The following is a 15,547-nucleotide window of genomic DNA, read 5'->3' on the forward strand; positions in this document are numbered from 1 at the left end:
CGAGATAAAAAGCTCTGCAATATTATTTGTGGTTGAAGTTTCGCATCTTGAGCATCTAAAAATTCTCATGGTAACTATACACAGTTGAAACTATATCAACATGTGAGGAGCAGATATTTCTAAAAGTAAAATTATTTTTAGACTTTCAGAGTTGTCATAATAGAAAAACAAATAGTAGTTTTAGCTCCTTTGCCTCTTCCAAATGCTGAATTTGAAGCATAATTTCACACCAGAAAAATTGACTATAACTGAACCTTACAGCAAGGTAGATTTTAAACTAAAAGGAAAAGAGAGCCATACTTGTTAAGCTCTTAGGCAAGAGAAAAATAGGTGGTATTGAGTTTTCAGTTTGCCACAAAAATTACAATATGCTGGGAGATAAGCTCGTCTTTTATTAGCAAGTTCTTTGACTGAAAGACGTTCTTTCAAAAGACTCCACATAAAGATAGAGAGCTTCTCAGGAGTTTTTAAATTTATTTGCAAAAAGGCATTTAGATTAGATCTCGAAGAAGGTCTCAGTCCTGCATTAGAGACGTTAACCTTAGTTTGAAATAACTCTTTAGTTATTCAATAATATCTAGATGCTCCCATTTCCAAATTTTATTCGTATTTTTTGACAAATTTCTAATTATTTCAAAAAAAAATCTAATTATTTTAAATATGATTTTGAATTCCATCTAACCCAATCTATTTTATACTTTATACCCTGTTTTCGTAAGTAGGAAGAGACTTTACTCTCTAAATTTCATGATCTCATTGCATCTGGAGTTTCACCCATCTTCTTGTATCAGTTTACAAAGTTTTTTAAGAAAAAATTTTACTTTTATTTAACTATGGATTATATTTTCATAAGTATAATAAGATATATATAATTTTATTTTTTTTATTGATAATGGTGCTCGATAAGAAATGCTTATTTGATTGGTTTTTTTTTTTATTTGTATTTATTTTGTGTGTTATAAATTTGGAGAAATCTTTAATACTAGTTCGATGGGTATGAGATGGTGGTGTTGAAGCCCTTCTCTAACGTTTTGAAGGCATTTTCTCCTCTAGCATAGGTGGTGTGACTAAAGTACTTATCTCCTCTCTTTGTAACCAGACTCCCGTCGGCTTTTTTTGATCAAAGATGCATGGGTTTTTAAGTTATTTTCTTAAAATATATATTCGTTTAATTAATTTATAAATTTATTATTTTAACATAAATTTTAATTTTAAAAAATATATTAAAATAGATTTAAAATTTTAATAAATCTATTAATTAATTTTATTTTTTAACTATTTTATTATTTATTTTTTATAATAAAAAAATTTATTAATTAATCAAAATAAGACATTTTAAACTTTTAATAAAATAAATTTATTATTTAATCTATATTATATGGTAAAATTTATTAGTTGATTTTTTTTATTTTTAAAAATATATTAAAATATTTATAAAATATACTAATTAATTATTTTATTAGTTTAATTAATCATTAAGTATTTCATCATTTAGTATGTATACCGAGAGAAAATTCATTAAGCGGTCCATTGATTTTATAAAAATATTCATTAATTAATCTTTTACGATATTTTATAATTTTTTTAATATTTAATAGTTAAAATTAATAAAAAAATTAATTAATTTTTTTAAAAATTTTATATATTTTTTAAAATTAAATAACTAATTAATGAATTTTTAAATATTATTAAGATTAAATAGTAAATTTTTATTTTTATAATATTTAATTATTAAAATTAATAGATAGATTAATTAGTAGATTTTTAAAATTTAAAAATATTTTAATATATTTTTAAAATTAATATACTAACTAATGATATTTTTATAGTACTAAATAATAATTTGTTATTATAATATTATATCTTTATAAAAACCATTTAATATTATTTTTATGTGCAATTATTTATAAAATTATTGATATTATATTTAAAAAAATATTTTGTTACTTAATTTTATGTAACAAAATATAAACTTATTTTTCTATAAATAATTTTAAAAAAACTGATACATAACAAAAATTAAAAAACTATTTTTAATTTTAAAAAACAAAAAAATATAAATCTCAAAGCGTTACTAAATGGACCTTAATTATCTAATCTTTATTTTATTTTAGTAAACAAAATGTATTCAACTTAAATAAAAGGATCATTATTAGCAAATTGAAAGTCAAAAAATGAAATTATACAAATTATAAAGAGATAAGTTATAACTTAATGAAATTATATTAAAAAATTAAGAGATAATAGTCTGGTGGAAAGTGCATTCTTGTAACCTTGAGAGGTGTAAGGTTCGACTCCCCCAATCTCTATTTAAAAAAAAAAAAAAAACCTGAATGAATAGGAAAAATTTATATGGATTCAATTCACCGTTAAATGTAAATATCTTTATAAAATAAAAAAAATATATAAAATTTACATTTATGTATTTTAAATTCATGTGAATCGATTCAACTAAGAATTTCTTTAACGATAAAATTAAACTCTATGAAATAATTAATTAATTTAAAAAAATAAAAATATATATATATTTGATTTAGCGATTAAATATAACTGATTTAATAGTTAATAATTAACTCTAATTAATATAATTTAAGTATTTAATAAATTATATCTAATGTTATTGTGTAAAATGACCAATTGAAGTATATATTAATTTATTACGTTAGTGAAATAAATATAAAAAAATATAATCTAAATAAAATAATAATAAAATCAACTACTAACTCATTGCAGTTAATGGATTTAGCTATTTATATGTTATTCGCTGTCTCTTATATCCAACAATGAATTCCTTAATTCCAAATAAATTATTGATTAGATTGTGGAAACATATATAATATTGGATTCGATTTGAAAATTGAACAGAGTATTTGATGGATTCGATTTAAAATCGAATCGAATTAAATAAATTTAAAAAATATTTTAAATTAAAAAAATATTTTATTTATAAAAATTAAATTAAATTAATTTTAAATAAAATTAATATAATCGAATCAGTCTGATTTAATTTAATTTAATCCATTATACTTTTTAATAAAATTTATTATATTTTATTTTTAATATTTTAAAATTTAATTAAAATATTTTAATATTAATTATGATTTAATATTTTCACAATTATAAAAAATAATATACTATCCATCTCAAAAAAAACTACTATTACTATTAATAAATTCAATTTATTTTTTTTTCTAGTCAAAATTAAATTAAAATAATTAAAATTTTTAAAAATAAAATTTAAATGAAATTAAAAAAATAAAAAATAAAATTATTTTTCAAATTAATTTTATTTAATCAATATTTTCGATTTGATTTCAAGTAAGTTTATTTTACTCCTCCCTCAATTTTCGAAAATTATTATATTTTTCTTACATTTTCAATTTACTATTTAAAAAATTCACATTTAGAGCATTACATAAAAGACCCTTAAGCCATTTTCGTCCATTATCAGGTTTACTGTTGTGTGGAAGTGCCATAGTATTAAAATTTAAAAAATAAAAAATAAAAAATAAAAATTGCTGTATAAAATATTCATAACATTCTCTTTTCCAGAACATCTCACAGAATGAGGAAAGAGAAAAAGTGCATGAATACAAAAAATGCTATTAATACTTTATGCAACGCATTTGATTTTCTTTAATTTCTTATTTTCACACGGCAGCACTGTAACATATTAGTTTTATCAGACAGTTAAAAAAAAAATAATTTAAGTGATTGTATGAAATCTTCGAGAGATGAATAATTTTTATGTAATATATTAAAAAAATTGGTGGATTTTATAGCAATAAATTAAAAATGAAGGATTAAAGTGTAATAGCCTGTTGGAAGGCTTTGGAAATGGTTTAACTGTTGCAAGACAAAGCCACTGCCATGAACAAGCTGGACCAGATGAGAAAACCAATGTTATACACAGAATACTAATGGCACAAATCATCTTCAGAAGTTTAATCAAGAAGATGAAGAGTGCTAGACAATTACTTAAGAAGTGACCGTTCATAGCATTAAAAGTGACTGTTCAAAACATTTCTCTTTTATGGAAAGATTTGCAAGGAACACTAAGGGCAATTGCATAAATTTTTTGCTAGCTTGATGTGGAACAGCATCCTCGGCCAGGAAAATTTTATTTCACACAAATACGTAAAAACCAGTAAATTTCTGAGCACAATAAGTAAGCACTATAACCGAATCAGTATCTTGGTGAGAGATCAAAAGAAGTTTATCTTACCAAAGATAAAGTGGGCTCCTTATAAAAACACAATAGTGACAATAGACAGTGACAAATTACTGGTATCGTCCACATATTGTGACATGAAATTGCAGGAAAAACATGTAGCATCTCAAGCTGTTTTGTCATATTGAGCATTTCTTCTGGCACACTCCAGGATAGTCTTGTCAGCAGTGATGAAATATGAGGCAATTGATGCTGTTAAATCCCGGAAAAAAAAAAAAAAAAGACAAAAAAAGCAATAAATCAAATTTCTAATTAACTGATGCTTTCTTTATCTATAGTTCATGTTCAGCCCAAGTTTTCTCATATAGGATCATGAGTATGTTATCCTGTTCCACTTGAGAATAAAACTTATAGATAAAATTTTACCATACAAAAATGATCTCGTCACTTGATTTTCATGCACCATATGACATAACTTATTTACCATATCTGAAGTGCCGAACACTTTGAAAAAAAAAAAGTGCAGAACACGAGCAAAGAAAATTAGAAGTTCTACTTCTAAAGACTATTCAACTTGGATCATACCACCAGAGATGATAAGGGCTTGAGCAGTATAATTGAGATTCGCCTTTGCCCAAGGGATCACACGAACAGCAGTCAACTGAGAATACAAAAGGGAAGAAAACCAAATAAAACACAAAATTTAAAGGAATAAGACATCCCCTGAGATTTTAAAGATGCAAAAAGAATATAGTAGCACTAGGAAATTAAAGAGTCATACTCTTGTTTTGGTATTCAATACACAAGCACATAACCAATTAGTTATTGCTCAAATAGATGACTCTAAACAGTTTGTAGGATTACCAGATAATTGAGATAATGATGAAGGGAGACTCAAGTCAACAAACTGAATTGTTCGTGTTCTATTTTTTTTAATCACATTAGTAATGTTAAAACTTATTTAACATTCGAAAAGGAAAAAACTGACAAAACAAATAGACTTATTAAAACCCAGAAATCATAAACTCGTACATGGTGTTTAATTAAACAACGGCCACCCTTCACAAAATCTTCTTTTAATCTGTTTGCAAAGACTAAGATGGTTTCTAGAAAACACATCCATATACAGTTATTTGATCTCCTTTTAACATGGGAAGCTTCTTATATGTAGGGATACCCTTTTAGCTCTGATATTCCAGTTAATAGCCATCATATGAAAACATCGTTTTATAGCCTAATCAATCACAGGCGATGGGAAAAAAAAAAGCAAAGAATTTTACAAAAATAAGACATACGGTAGGGACGGCAGTGACAACACAAGCGATAGCAGCAGCCTTCATTCCAGCACGAACACCTTCTGCAAAAAAAACATTCAGAGAAGAATTTAATTAACTGCGTCAATTCGATGCTAATTTTGCACAAAAGGGGGAATAATTTCTTGCTAAGAGATCAGACTTATCAGTAATAAGAACAGAATAAACGAATTGGAACTCAAAAAGGGAAACGGAAATAGAACCTTGAGTGCAACGTTTAGATTCCAAAATCCGTTGATCCTCAGCTGGAGAAGGAATCAGAAAGGAATTATTATACTTGTTGTTGTTCCTCGGTCTCTGTGCCATGCAATCTCTCGTTTCTGATGTGATCCCCATTAATTTATTCACCTAATATCAATCTTCTTCAAAACAAAAAGGACTTCAAGCTTCTTCTTCTTCAAAATCAAAAGAAATAAAGCGAAACTGATGCAAGAGATTTATGGAGAGAGAGAGAGAGAGAGTAGGATCGGTGGAAGTGTCGAGTGTGCTCATAATCAACGGTTTTCCAACGGAGCGGCCTAAAGCTTCTTCATATTTCCAAAACTGGCGAACGTTTATGATAAGATTTGACATGCGTCATTAACAGACTGGCTCATACATAACATGGGAAATTTCTGTTATGCGTTAAAAAATTAATTAATAAAAAATGTTTTTCTAATAAAAAAATAAAATCATTTTTTTTCATATACTGAATTTTTAAATAACTCATTAATTTATTTTTATTTTAAAAGTATTCAATTAAAATATATCTGTATTTTATAAAATTAAATTATTCAATTATTTTATTAAAAAATATTAGTAAATTTATTTAATTTTAGTTAGACATATTAAATATTATAAATATTTAAAATTATAGATTAAATAATATATAATTAAAATTATAAAAATTAAATAGTATAAATATTTAAAATTATAAATAATTTTTAATAAAATAACTAGAGTATTTAATTTTATAAAATATATAAATTTTTAATCGGTTTATTTTGAAATAAAAATAAATTAATAAATTTCTTAAAATTTTTGAAATTTTATAGTAATTCTCCATTTTATTAACACTGCTGAATTATATATATTCAACTAAATAATAAAAATAAATTATTTTATTGAAAAATAATATTATAATAAAATATTTTCATATATAATTATTTTGTAATGTAAATATATATATATCATACATTGAAATTCTATGGATTATATTTAAAATAAGTAAAACTCAAATATTATATAAAAATTACTAGTTTTTTAAAATATAATTTTTATATAAATTATTAATTAAAATATAAATTAAATGAATTTTTAAAAATAAAAGTAAAAAAATAAAAAAAAAATTGAGTCGAAATTCGGGGAGACTCGATTCCTGTCCGGGTAGGGATGGCAACGGGTAGGGTACCCGCGAAATTGAGAGTACTCAAATCCGAACCCGAATATATGTAAAATTCCTGAACCCGTTCCAAAACCGTTTAGTATTTTAATTTTAATACTCGTACCCGTCCCAAATCCGTTTAACAATACCCGCACAATAACCGAACCCGACCGAATCCGATTTTTTTACTAATTATCCACCGTTTCTGCAAAGAAACAGGAAAGTGCAAATCAGCCACAAAGTAACCATAAACACGAAAGTACAAGAAGCTGTGGGTAAAAAATAACCATCACAATAATTTTCTTTCTTGCCAAACAGAAAACAGAAATCAAATTACACAATAAACAAATTTAGCTCAAGACATCTAAAATCTTGAAACAAATTAAAAATATAGCTAAATTTACAACAGAAGCATAGAAACTAGAAGACGATAACCAGAAACGAAGATGGTAATTACAGGATCAAAGAGAATAAATTGATCTCGAAAACAGGTTAAGTGATTAAAGATACAAAAGAAAAGAAAATGTGAAAACGTGTGGTACCGCATGAACAAGAAGCAAAATTATCTGGGGAAAATGAGAGAAAGGTGAAATGAGCGGATCGAGAGATAGAGATAATATTAATATATATCGACCAAGAATAGCGTGATATTTATAAAAAAAGAGAGGTAAAAGAACCGGCATTAAGCTAGTAGAGAGTTGAGACGTACTCTTTCTCCGGCGAGGTGGTGAGAACTGAGAAATGGCTTTCTTCTCGCTTTCTCACTCTCACAGCTTCCTCTCCCTCTCTCTCCCGACGTCGACGTTTGGCGTGTGGCGCCTTTATGCTGTTAGTCCGCTATTGGACTAGAATTGAGAGAGAAGATTTATCATCGCTTAAGAGATAAACAAGACGCCGTCGGTGTTCACTGGACTGCCGGCAGTCGTCAGTGAAATGGGGGAGAAAGGCGATTGGAAATTATGGGAAGGGAAGCAGAGGCGCCGACGGAGAGAGAGAGCTGTGTATGACCGAGTAAAATGAAAAAATAAATATTAGGGATTAGGGTTAGTGTTGTTAGTATAGGTATCCGGGTTCGGGTAACGGGTATCCGATCACTTAAGTCCGAACCCTACCCGAATCCGAGACGGGTAAAAATTTTCAAATCCGAATCCGCCCAAATCCGTTTTGTAAGAACCCAAATCCGTCCTAATAGGGTTTGGACGGATCGGGTACCCGTAAAAACCCGCCCGCCTGCCGTCCCTAGTCCGGGATGGAATCACTTAATGCTTTAGGTCACTGAACTAGAAAGTCTAAACAAATATGATTAAGTTCTCCAATCGAGCAAAACCCACATTTTATCTTTATTTTAACTAACAATTTATTCCTTGAATTTTTTTACTAATAAATTAATCTATATTATTAAATGCTTTTTAATTTGAATAAATCTCAACTATGATATATAATTTAAAGTCTGTAATAATATAATATGATGATATGAGATCCAGAAAATAGGGTTTTACAATGGATTCTATAAAGCTGAAAAAAGTTTAGACGTAGAGGACTGTATTTCTCCTTTTATCTGTTTTCTTTTGTCCACTAGTGACGTGTAACAGAATGTATGTTATTGGGCCACCTGTCCCTGTTTCGTTGATATGGACGTACGAGGAAAATCAGATCGTTGCCCCATGCATAACGGCCTCTGGTTCTTCCCGGGCGCGCATGCGGGTGGTCCCCTGTGATAGATGGGTAGGCCTCCCTCTTGATCCTGAGCTGGACCGAAAGGTAAAATTAAGACTGAACCCAGAGAGGATCTGTTCGTTGGGCCGACAATGCTGGGCCGGCCTGGTTGAAGAGACTAACTGGAGTCCGGTCTTAAAACTGAGCGGATCAGACTTGGTGCATGTGTGAGGCTTGAGGGCCTCTAGATAATGGACTGGTATCGTGGGCCTGGCCCCAGACTGGGATGGAGAAATTCAGCGATCACCATAATATATAATTAAACCGTTCAGTTTTAATTTAATTAACATAAATTATATATGGTTTATAATCATTGGTTTTATAAATTTCTTCATAATGTGGATTAAATAAAATAAAAATAACCTATATATCCCCGTCCCCAATCTCACTCTCACTCTCCCTCTCCCTTGCTATAAATCTTTCTCTCTAATTTATTAATGTAAATAATTTTTATATTTATAAAAATAAAATTTTATTATATAAAAATATTCTATTATTAAAAAAATATTTTACTATAAAATAATATTATATTAAATCAGAATTTATTTAATTCTCGTGTAAAAGAAAGGACTTAATTGAATTTATTTTCAATATTAAGTTAAATCTTTAAATTCATGTACCTTGTTGTAATTTGGCTTTTTAATATTAACATAAACTATAAGCTTTATATAAATAACAAAGAGACTAATTAGATAATAAAGTATCAATATTACGGTGTTTTTGTATTTTATTGAACAATAAAACTAATAAAAGCTCAATTTTTTTACATGGATGCAATTTTTACCAAATTTAATAACATAATTCAAATTTTGGACATATGATATACCGTGTGTAATGACATCATTATGTATTAAAAAATAAATTTTTATATTGAATTTCATATTAATTTTAATGTTCAACATTTATTATCCGACATTAAAATATTTGGATTCGCTTTTATTAATCTATCTGATTTTTAAAAAGTATATTAATCAGTTCCTTCAAGGTATTTTAAACTTTTTTTTTATATTTAACAGTTAAAATTAGCGAAATAATTAATTAATAGACTTTTTAAAACGTGTTAATGTATTTTTAAAAATAAAAAAAATTAATTAGTTAGTTTTTCTATAATATAAAAATTAAATAATAATTTTTTAAAATTATATTAAAAATTTTATAGTGGGTTCTCAAGATGCCACTGAGTGGGGCTAGGCTATTCAAACCTTCCTTTCTCCTGCTTGATTTGCACGCATTCAAGATATCATATTCAAGATATAATAGTAGTAGCCTAACTTGGCTAATATTTCAATATATATCACTCATTTAGTAGATTTAGATTGGAGTTTTCACTTTTTGAATTAAAAAAATAAAAATTCGATAATAGTATTTGTTGGAATCATAAATGGATGGTCGGATTTAATCAACGAAGGCTACTCTCGAAAAGCATAATGAGGAAAAAAAAGAATTGAATTACAAAGCCTCCTTTAGCTTATTCTCCATTGATGCCATTGATTGTAATTGCAAAAAAAGAATGGACAGAGATTGTGATGAACAAGTTTTCAAAGTGTATTGAGTATATTCTTTGTGTTTTCAATCTGCCATTAGTTCATCTTTCTTTTGCTTTCTTCTCCATGCTTTTCGCCTAAACTCACAAGTGTATATTATTTTCAGGACTCATCTAAAAATCTAAATGTGAAAATTTTCTTTAATTGATAAATTCTGATTTAATAATTAAAGTGTATGCCAATTTACGTAAAATATTGTTTATTGAATAATTTTCTTGACGAGCGTTAAAATTGTTAAGTCTTGATTAGATTCATATCTTGTGGATGCACGGTAGACTGAACAAGGCAAGAAAAAAACCGTCTAATTTACTGTGTTTGTTTTCCAAGAAAGTATTTCCTAGCAAGGAAAGCAGATCAAGAGTACCAAACAAAGTGGAATATCATATGCTCTCTCCAATTCACACAAGGTTTTCTAATTTCTTTAAGCCATATAGTGGGCTACTAAAAGCCTATAAATAGAGAAACAATTGAAAACCCAATAAATCACAGCAGCGCTTGTAGTGTTTTGGAGTCATAAACCCTGCAAAAACCCTCTCACCATTGCTAAAAACCAAGCTTTTAGCCTCTTTCTTCTCTTATCTCTATACCCTTTTCTTTGTTTGTTGAATCGTTGATACGTAGTTGTGATAATGGAGAAGATATTGGGAGGACAAGGCTCAGTTATGGTGGAAGGTAAAAGAAGGCCAAAGACAAAGATAGTTTGCACGTTAGGGCCTCAGTCAAGATCAGTTGATTTGTTAGAGAGGCTTTTGAAGGCTGGCATGAACGTTGCTCGCTTCAATTTCTCTCATGGAACTCATGCTTATCATCAAGAAACCCTTAACAATCTTAGAACTGCCATGAACAACACTGGCATTCTCTGTGCTGTAATGTTGGATACTAAGGTAACTCTACCCTTTCTCCTCCCTGTAATTTTTTTTAAAATTATGTATTAGTTAAAATTCCATACAAGGTATGCAATGGCTCTTTTTGTTATTGCTTGCTTTCTTGATCTTTTCTTTTAGGGATTAATATCCCTCTCTTGGGTGGATTTGTCTGTTTGTTTGTGTCTGAAAATCCACCATGCTTGTGGTTGATCAAACATATTAGGAAGAGTTTATTGATGAAGCTATTTGCTGCTTTTAACTCGAATCAATCAGATGGCATATTTTGCCTTAACGCTAAAGCAATGTACTTGTTTGATCAAATGTTTCAATTGCTTTCCATCCAAAATTCCCTATTTGTCTATCTGTATGAATTTGGTCTGATAGCTTGTTGGAATCCTATTCACAAAGCATTATTCTTGGTATAAACCTAATTTAATTGATGTATGGAATGCTTGTTAATTGCCTTTTTTGGATTCCAAAACTTCAATATTCTGTGCGTTTATGCTCTAAATTTTGATTAGCTTTCCTAAGAATCTTGATTGATGATGCTGTATTAATTAAATTGGAAATATTGCAGGGGCCAGAAATTCGAACAGGGTTCTTGAAGGATGGGAAGCCTATACAGCTAAAGCAAGGCCAAGAGATTCTTATCTCTACTGACTATAGCTTAAAGGGTGATGAGAATATGATCTGTATGAGCTACAAAAAGTTGGCTAAAGATGTCAAGCCAGGAAGTATTATTTTGTGTTCTGATGGCACAATTTCATTCAGAGTTTTGGCTTGTGACAAGGAAAATGGACTTGTCCATTGCTGCTGCGAAAATTCTGCAGTTTTGGGTGAGAAGAAGAATGTTAATCTTCCAGGAGTAATTGTTGATCTTCCTACCTTAACAGAAAAGGATAAAGAGGATATTCTACAATGGGGAATACCAAATAAGATTGACATGATCGCGCTATCCTTTGTTCGCAAAGGTTCAGACCTGAAGGAGGTCAGGGAGCTACTCGGCGAGCATGCCAAGAAAATTCTTCTCATGTCCAAGGCAAGTTAACCGTATCTGAAATCTTATGACTAGCGAATTTGAAATAGGGACATTAGAACTTTGTCTAAAGTTATGTTCATGAAGAAACAATGGCAATAAGTTGACCCTTCTGTTTTATGTTTTTGCAGGTTGAAAATCAAGAAGGGGTCACCAATTTTGATGAGATTCTTGCGAATTCAGATGCATTTATGGTGGCACGTGGTGACCTTGGAATGGAAATCCCAATTGAGAAGATATTCCTAGCTCAGAAGTTGATGATCCACAAGGCTAATATACAGGGGAAACCAGTGGTAACTGCAACTCAGATGTTGGAGTCCATGATCAAGTCTCCAAGGCCTACTCGAGCTGAAGCTACTGATGTTGCAAATGCAGTCCTTGATGGTACCGACTGTGTGATGCTTAGTGGAGAAACTGCTGCTGGAGCATACCCAGAACTTGCTGTTCAAACCATGGCCAGAATTTGCATAGAGGCTGAGGACTTTATAAACTATGGAGATCTTTCTAAGAGAATTATGGAAAATGCACCTATGCCTATGAACCCATTAGAGAGTTTGGCTTCTTCAGCAGTAAGGACAGCAAACAGTGTTAGAGCAGCTTTTATTTTAGTGCTAACTAGAGGTGGAAACACTGCAAAGTTACTGTCTAAGTACCGACCAAGCGTGCCGATTTTGTCCGTGGTTGTTCCAGAGATTAAAACTGAGTTCTTTGAGTGGTCATGTAGTGATGAAACTCCAGCTAGGCATAGCCTTATTTACCGCGGTCTAGTGCCAGTTTTGAGTTCAGGCTCTGCAGGAGCTTCTGATAGTGAGTTTACAGAAGAAACGATTGAACATGCCTTAGAGTACGCTAAGGACAAGGGATTTTGCAAGCCAGGAGATTCAGTTGTCATATTGCACAAGATTGATGTTGCTTCTGTCATCAAAATCCTGCTTGTACAGTGATGATACTGAGAACAATTTGAGTCCAGATTATATATTTTCTTTCTAGGTTTTTAGAGTTTTTCTTTAGCTTAATTGGTGTTGCAACTATTTTAAACGATTTCTGGTAAACGTTCTAGTTATAAGTACTTTAAATTTGGCATTTTTATAATTTCATTGTTTTTTTTTTCCTATCTTCACGTACAGTGAGATCTGTCTTCTTGTTTCATCAGAACAGGATATTTCCCAGGTAGAAAATTTTCCAACTAAAGAAATTCAGCAAAATTGCGTTAATTCTTTTAACACCACCAAATTCCTCAAATTGGGGATACATGTATACATAGCAGGCAAATTCCTTTCATGAAGAACTATAAGAAAAAAGAAAGAAAGAAATAAAGAAAGAAAGAAAGAAAGAAGATATCTAAAGGCAGCAAGTATTTTATACATACAAGCATCTTCTCTTCAAGTTTCATCTGTGTGAGAAGGATTTCCAGGCGTGGTCTCTATGGAAGGTGGTGAAGTAGAACTTCCGCCGCTCTGAGGAGTCGACAATGAAAACAATCCTTCAAAAGGCCAGGGGACATTGATCCAATACCTTCTTCCAATCCCATTGCCTATTTGCTCCCCTCCAACTCCGTTCCCCATGACTGTCGTAGCATCATTGTTCTCCGTCCGCCCTTCGCTGCTTCTCGAGTTATTCGCCTGAATCTTGGACTCATCACAAGGCATTTGGAACCTGCAAACTGGGCAAGAACTATGAATCTCCAGCCAGGGAAGAATACACTCACTATGGAACTTATGTTTACATGGCATCTCTTTTGCTTCATCTCCAACATTAAGTTCTTCTAGGCATATTGAACACACAAAGCTTTGCTCAACAGCAACAGTTGGCATTGCTTGAACTGCTTCCTTCTCAGCAGGAGGGGTCCCATACTGGTTAGGAATATTCTCTGATAAATGCTGCAGCAATAAATCCAAACCAGGTCCCATAAGATATTCTCCCAAAGAAGTTGCCATGTTTCGAATCGGGTTTTCAGATCTGTTTACTTCAAAAGAACCTTGAACAACTAAGGCTTCTTCATTGAAAGGATTGACCAAAACCACACTGTTACTATTGTCATTACTACTATTAGTATTACTCTCCCTATTATTTTCAGAATTCTCTGGACCTGAATGAAGACCTTGAAGCATACCAAGGTTTGAAGCCAGGCTTCTCCTCCTCCTCATCCTTCGAAACATGGATCGAAACTCTCTTTCGAGTTCACCATTTTCTTCCTGTGCATTGTTGTTGTTGCTGCTTCTGCTATTCTGATGTTGAGCTCGTGCAGGAGGACTTAAACCACCCACCAAACCAAACAAGATTGGAGCCCACAGAGAGAATGAACGTTCTGGTCTAAAATCAACAACATTATTATTGAGGTCTCTTGTGCTGCTGCCCATTTCTTCCACAAACCCATTATCACATAATGGGCATTTAATCCCAGATTCCATTACTGGGGTCACCATCCTAGAGCACATATGACACCAGTATCCATCAACCGTTGCATCCTCCATCCCCCTTTATCTCTAAGAGACAACCTAATCAAATTATTAAAGGAAAAAGAAGAATCATCAGAAACGAAAACAAGAAACCAAGATATAGAGACGAAACAGAACAAAAAAAAAAGGAAGAAAAACTCAAAGCCAGATCCTTTGAATGTCCAAGAAGCACGCTAAACATAAAAATTCCCAGAATACACAGGAAATGAAGCAATATACAATTCCTGGCATGTCATAAAAACATATATATATATATATATATATAGATGCACACAAACCGAATAAAAAACCATTGCATGAATAAAATCCATAACGAGAAGAAGAAGAACGTAAGAAAACTTTTGCACCTTAAGGATAGAGGATGCGGTTTTGTTTTGTTTTGTTTTGTTTTGTTTTTTGTTTATCTTCTGATCAGGTCGGATGATTCTTGTAAAATAATAATAAGGGTAGTTGTTGGCAGAGAAAGAGGAGAGAAAATGGATGGCGTCCTCTCTTTTTTATCTCTAAACTTGTCAAAATTTTCTTTTTTATATAATTTAAGACGGGCTTTTTATAGATTGTTGATTTTATTACCGATCATTTGTTCAGGTGTAGCTTGATTTGATTGGGATTAAATTAATAGAAACTTAGTTATTTTTATATGGAAGGATTTTTTTTGTGATTTACTTTAAGATGCAAGAATTTGAGCCATTGGCATGTTATTCAGGTTTCACAAATGGGAATGGCATATATAGGGCATGTCCTTTAGCATTTTTTTTAAAAAAAGGTTAGATTTTCCTTTTATATATATATATATAAATTTTATTCTTAAATAATCAACTAAATGGTAGCTGAATGGAGGCTTAGTCTCTTAATAATAATGTTAATCAATTGTAAATTTTTTGTAATAAAGAGAGCAAAAACTTGCAATTTTCATTATTCAGAATATGTTGGAGCTTCAGGAATATTACTATTTCACAATTCGGCATATTCAATTCTATGTCACTTATCCATATATCTATGCATTTATATAAAATTAGTATCCAAAATATATTAATAAGAGATTATCAAGTTACACAATTTAGTTTATGATAACTGAA

The 15,547-nt window shown here is 30.3% G+C and overlaps 3 protein-coding genes and 1 long non-coding RNA gene across 4 annotated transcripts; 1 reads left to right on the forward strand and 3 right to left on the reverse strand.

Annotated features, from left to right (window-relative positions):
• Positions 1-4,090: 4,090 nt before the first annotated feature.
• LOC110623658 (early nodulin-93) lies at positions 4,091-6,054 on the reverse strand. Its single transcript, XM_021768661.2, has 4 exons — positions 5,688-6,054; positions 5,467-5,528; positions 4,757-4,832; positions 4,091-4,423 (listed from the first exon to the last, which is right to left on the reverse strand). Exons 1-4 carry the CDS (start codon positions 5,818-5,820, stop codon positions 4,338-4,340), a joined length of 357 nt encoding a protein of 118 aa, XP_021624353.1. The 5' UTR covers positions 5,821-6,054; the 3' UTR covers positions 4,091-4,337.
• A 1,158-nt stretch (positions 6,055-7,212) lies between these two features.
• LOC110623659 lies at positions 7,213-7,772 on the reverse strand. Its single transcript, XR_002489312.2, has 2 exons — positions 7,557-7,772; positions 7,213-7,413 (listed from the first exon to the last, which is right to left on the reverse strand). It is a non-coding gene; the product is annotated as an uncharacterized LOC110623659 (long non-coding RNA).
• A 2,541-nt stretch (positions 7,773-10,313) lies between these two features.
• LOC110623656 (pyruvate kinase, cytosolic isozyme) lies at positions 10,314-13,078 on the forward strand. Its single transcript, XM_021768658.2, has 3 exons — positions 10,314-10,991; positions 11,551-12,012; positions 12,141-13,078. Exons 1-3 carry the CDS (start codon positions 10,737-10,739, stop codon positions 12,951-12,953), a joined length of 1,530 nt encoding a protein of 509 aa, XP_021624350.1. The 5' UTR covers positions 10,314-10,736; the 3' UTR covers positions 12,954-13,078.
• A 67-nt stretch (positions 13,079-13,145) lies between these two features.
• Positions 13,146-14,970, reverse strand: LOC110623657 (E3 ubiquitin-protein ligase SIRP1). The gene is made up of 2 exons (XM_021768659.2): positions 14,816-14,970; positions 13,146-14,507 (listed from the first exon to the last, which is right to left on the reverse strand). Exon 2 carries the CDS (start codon positions 14,481-14,483, stop codon positions 13,392-13,394), a length of 1,092 nt encoding a protein of 363 aa, XP_021624351.1. The 5' UTR covers positions 14,484-14,507; positions 14,816-14,970; the 3' UTR covers positions 13,146-13,391.
• Between the last annotated feature and the right edge of the window lie 577 nt (positions 14,971-15,547).

This window comes from Manihot esculenta, chromosome 9, assembly GCF_001659605.2.
Source record: "Manihot esculenta cultivar AM560-2 chromosome 9, M.esculenta_v8, whole genome shotgun sequence".
In the NCBI taxonomy this organism is placed as follows: domain Eukaryota; kingdom Viridiplantae; phylum Streptophyta; class Magnoliopsida; order Malpighiales; family Euphorbiaceae; genus Manihot; species Manihot esculenta.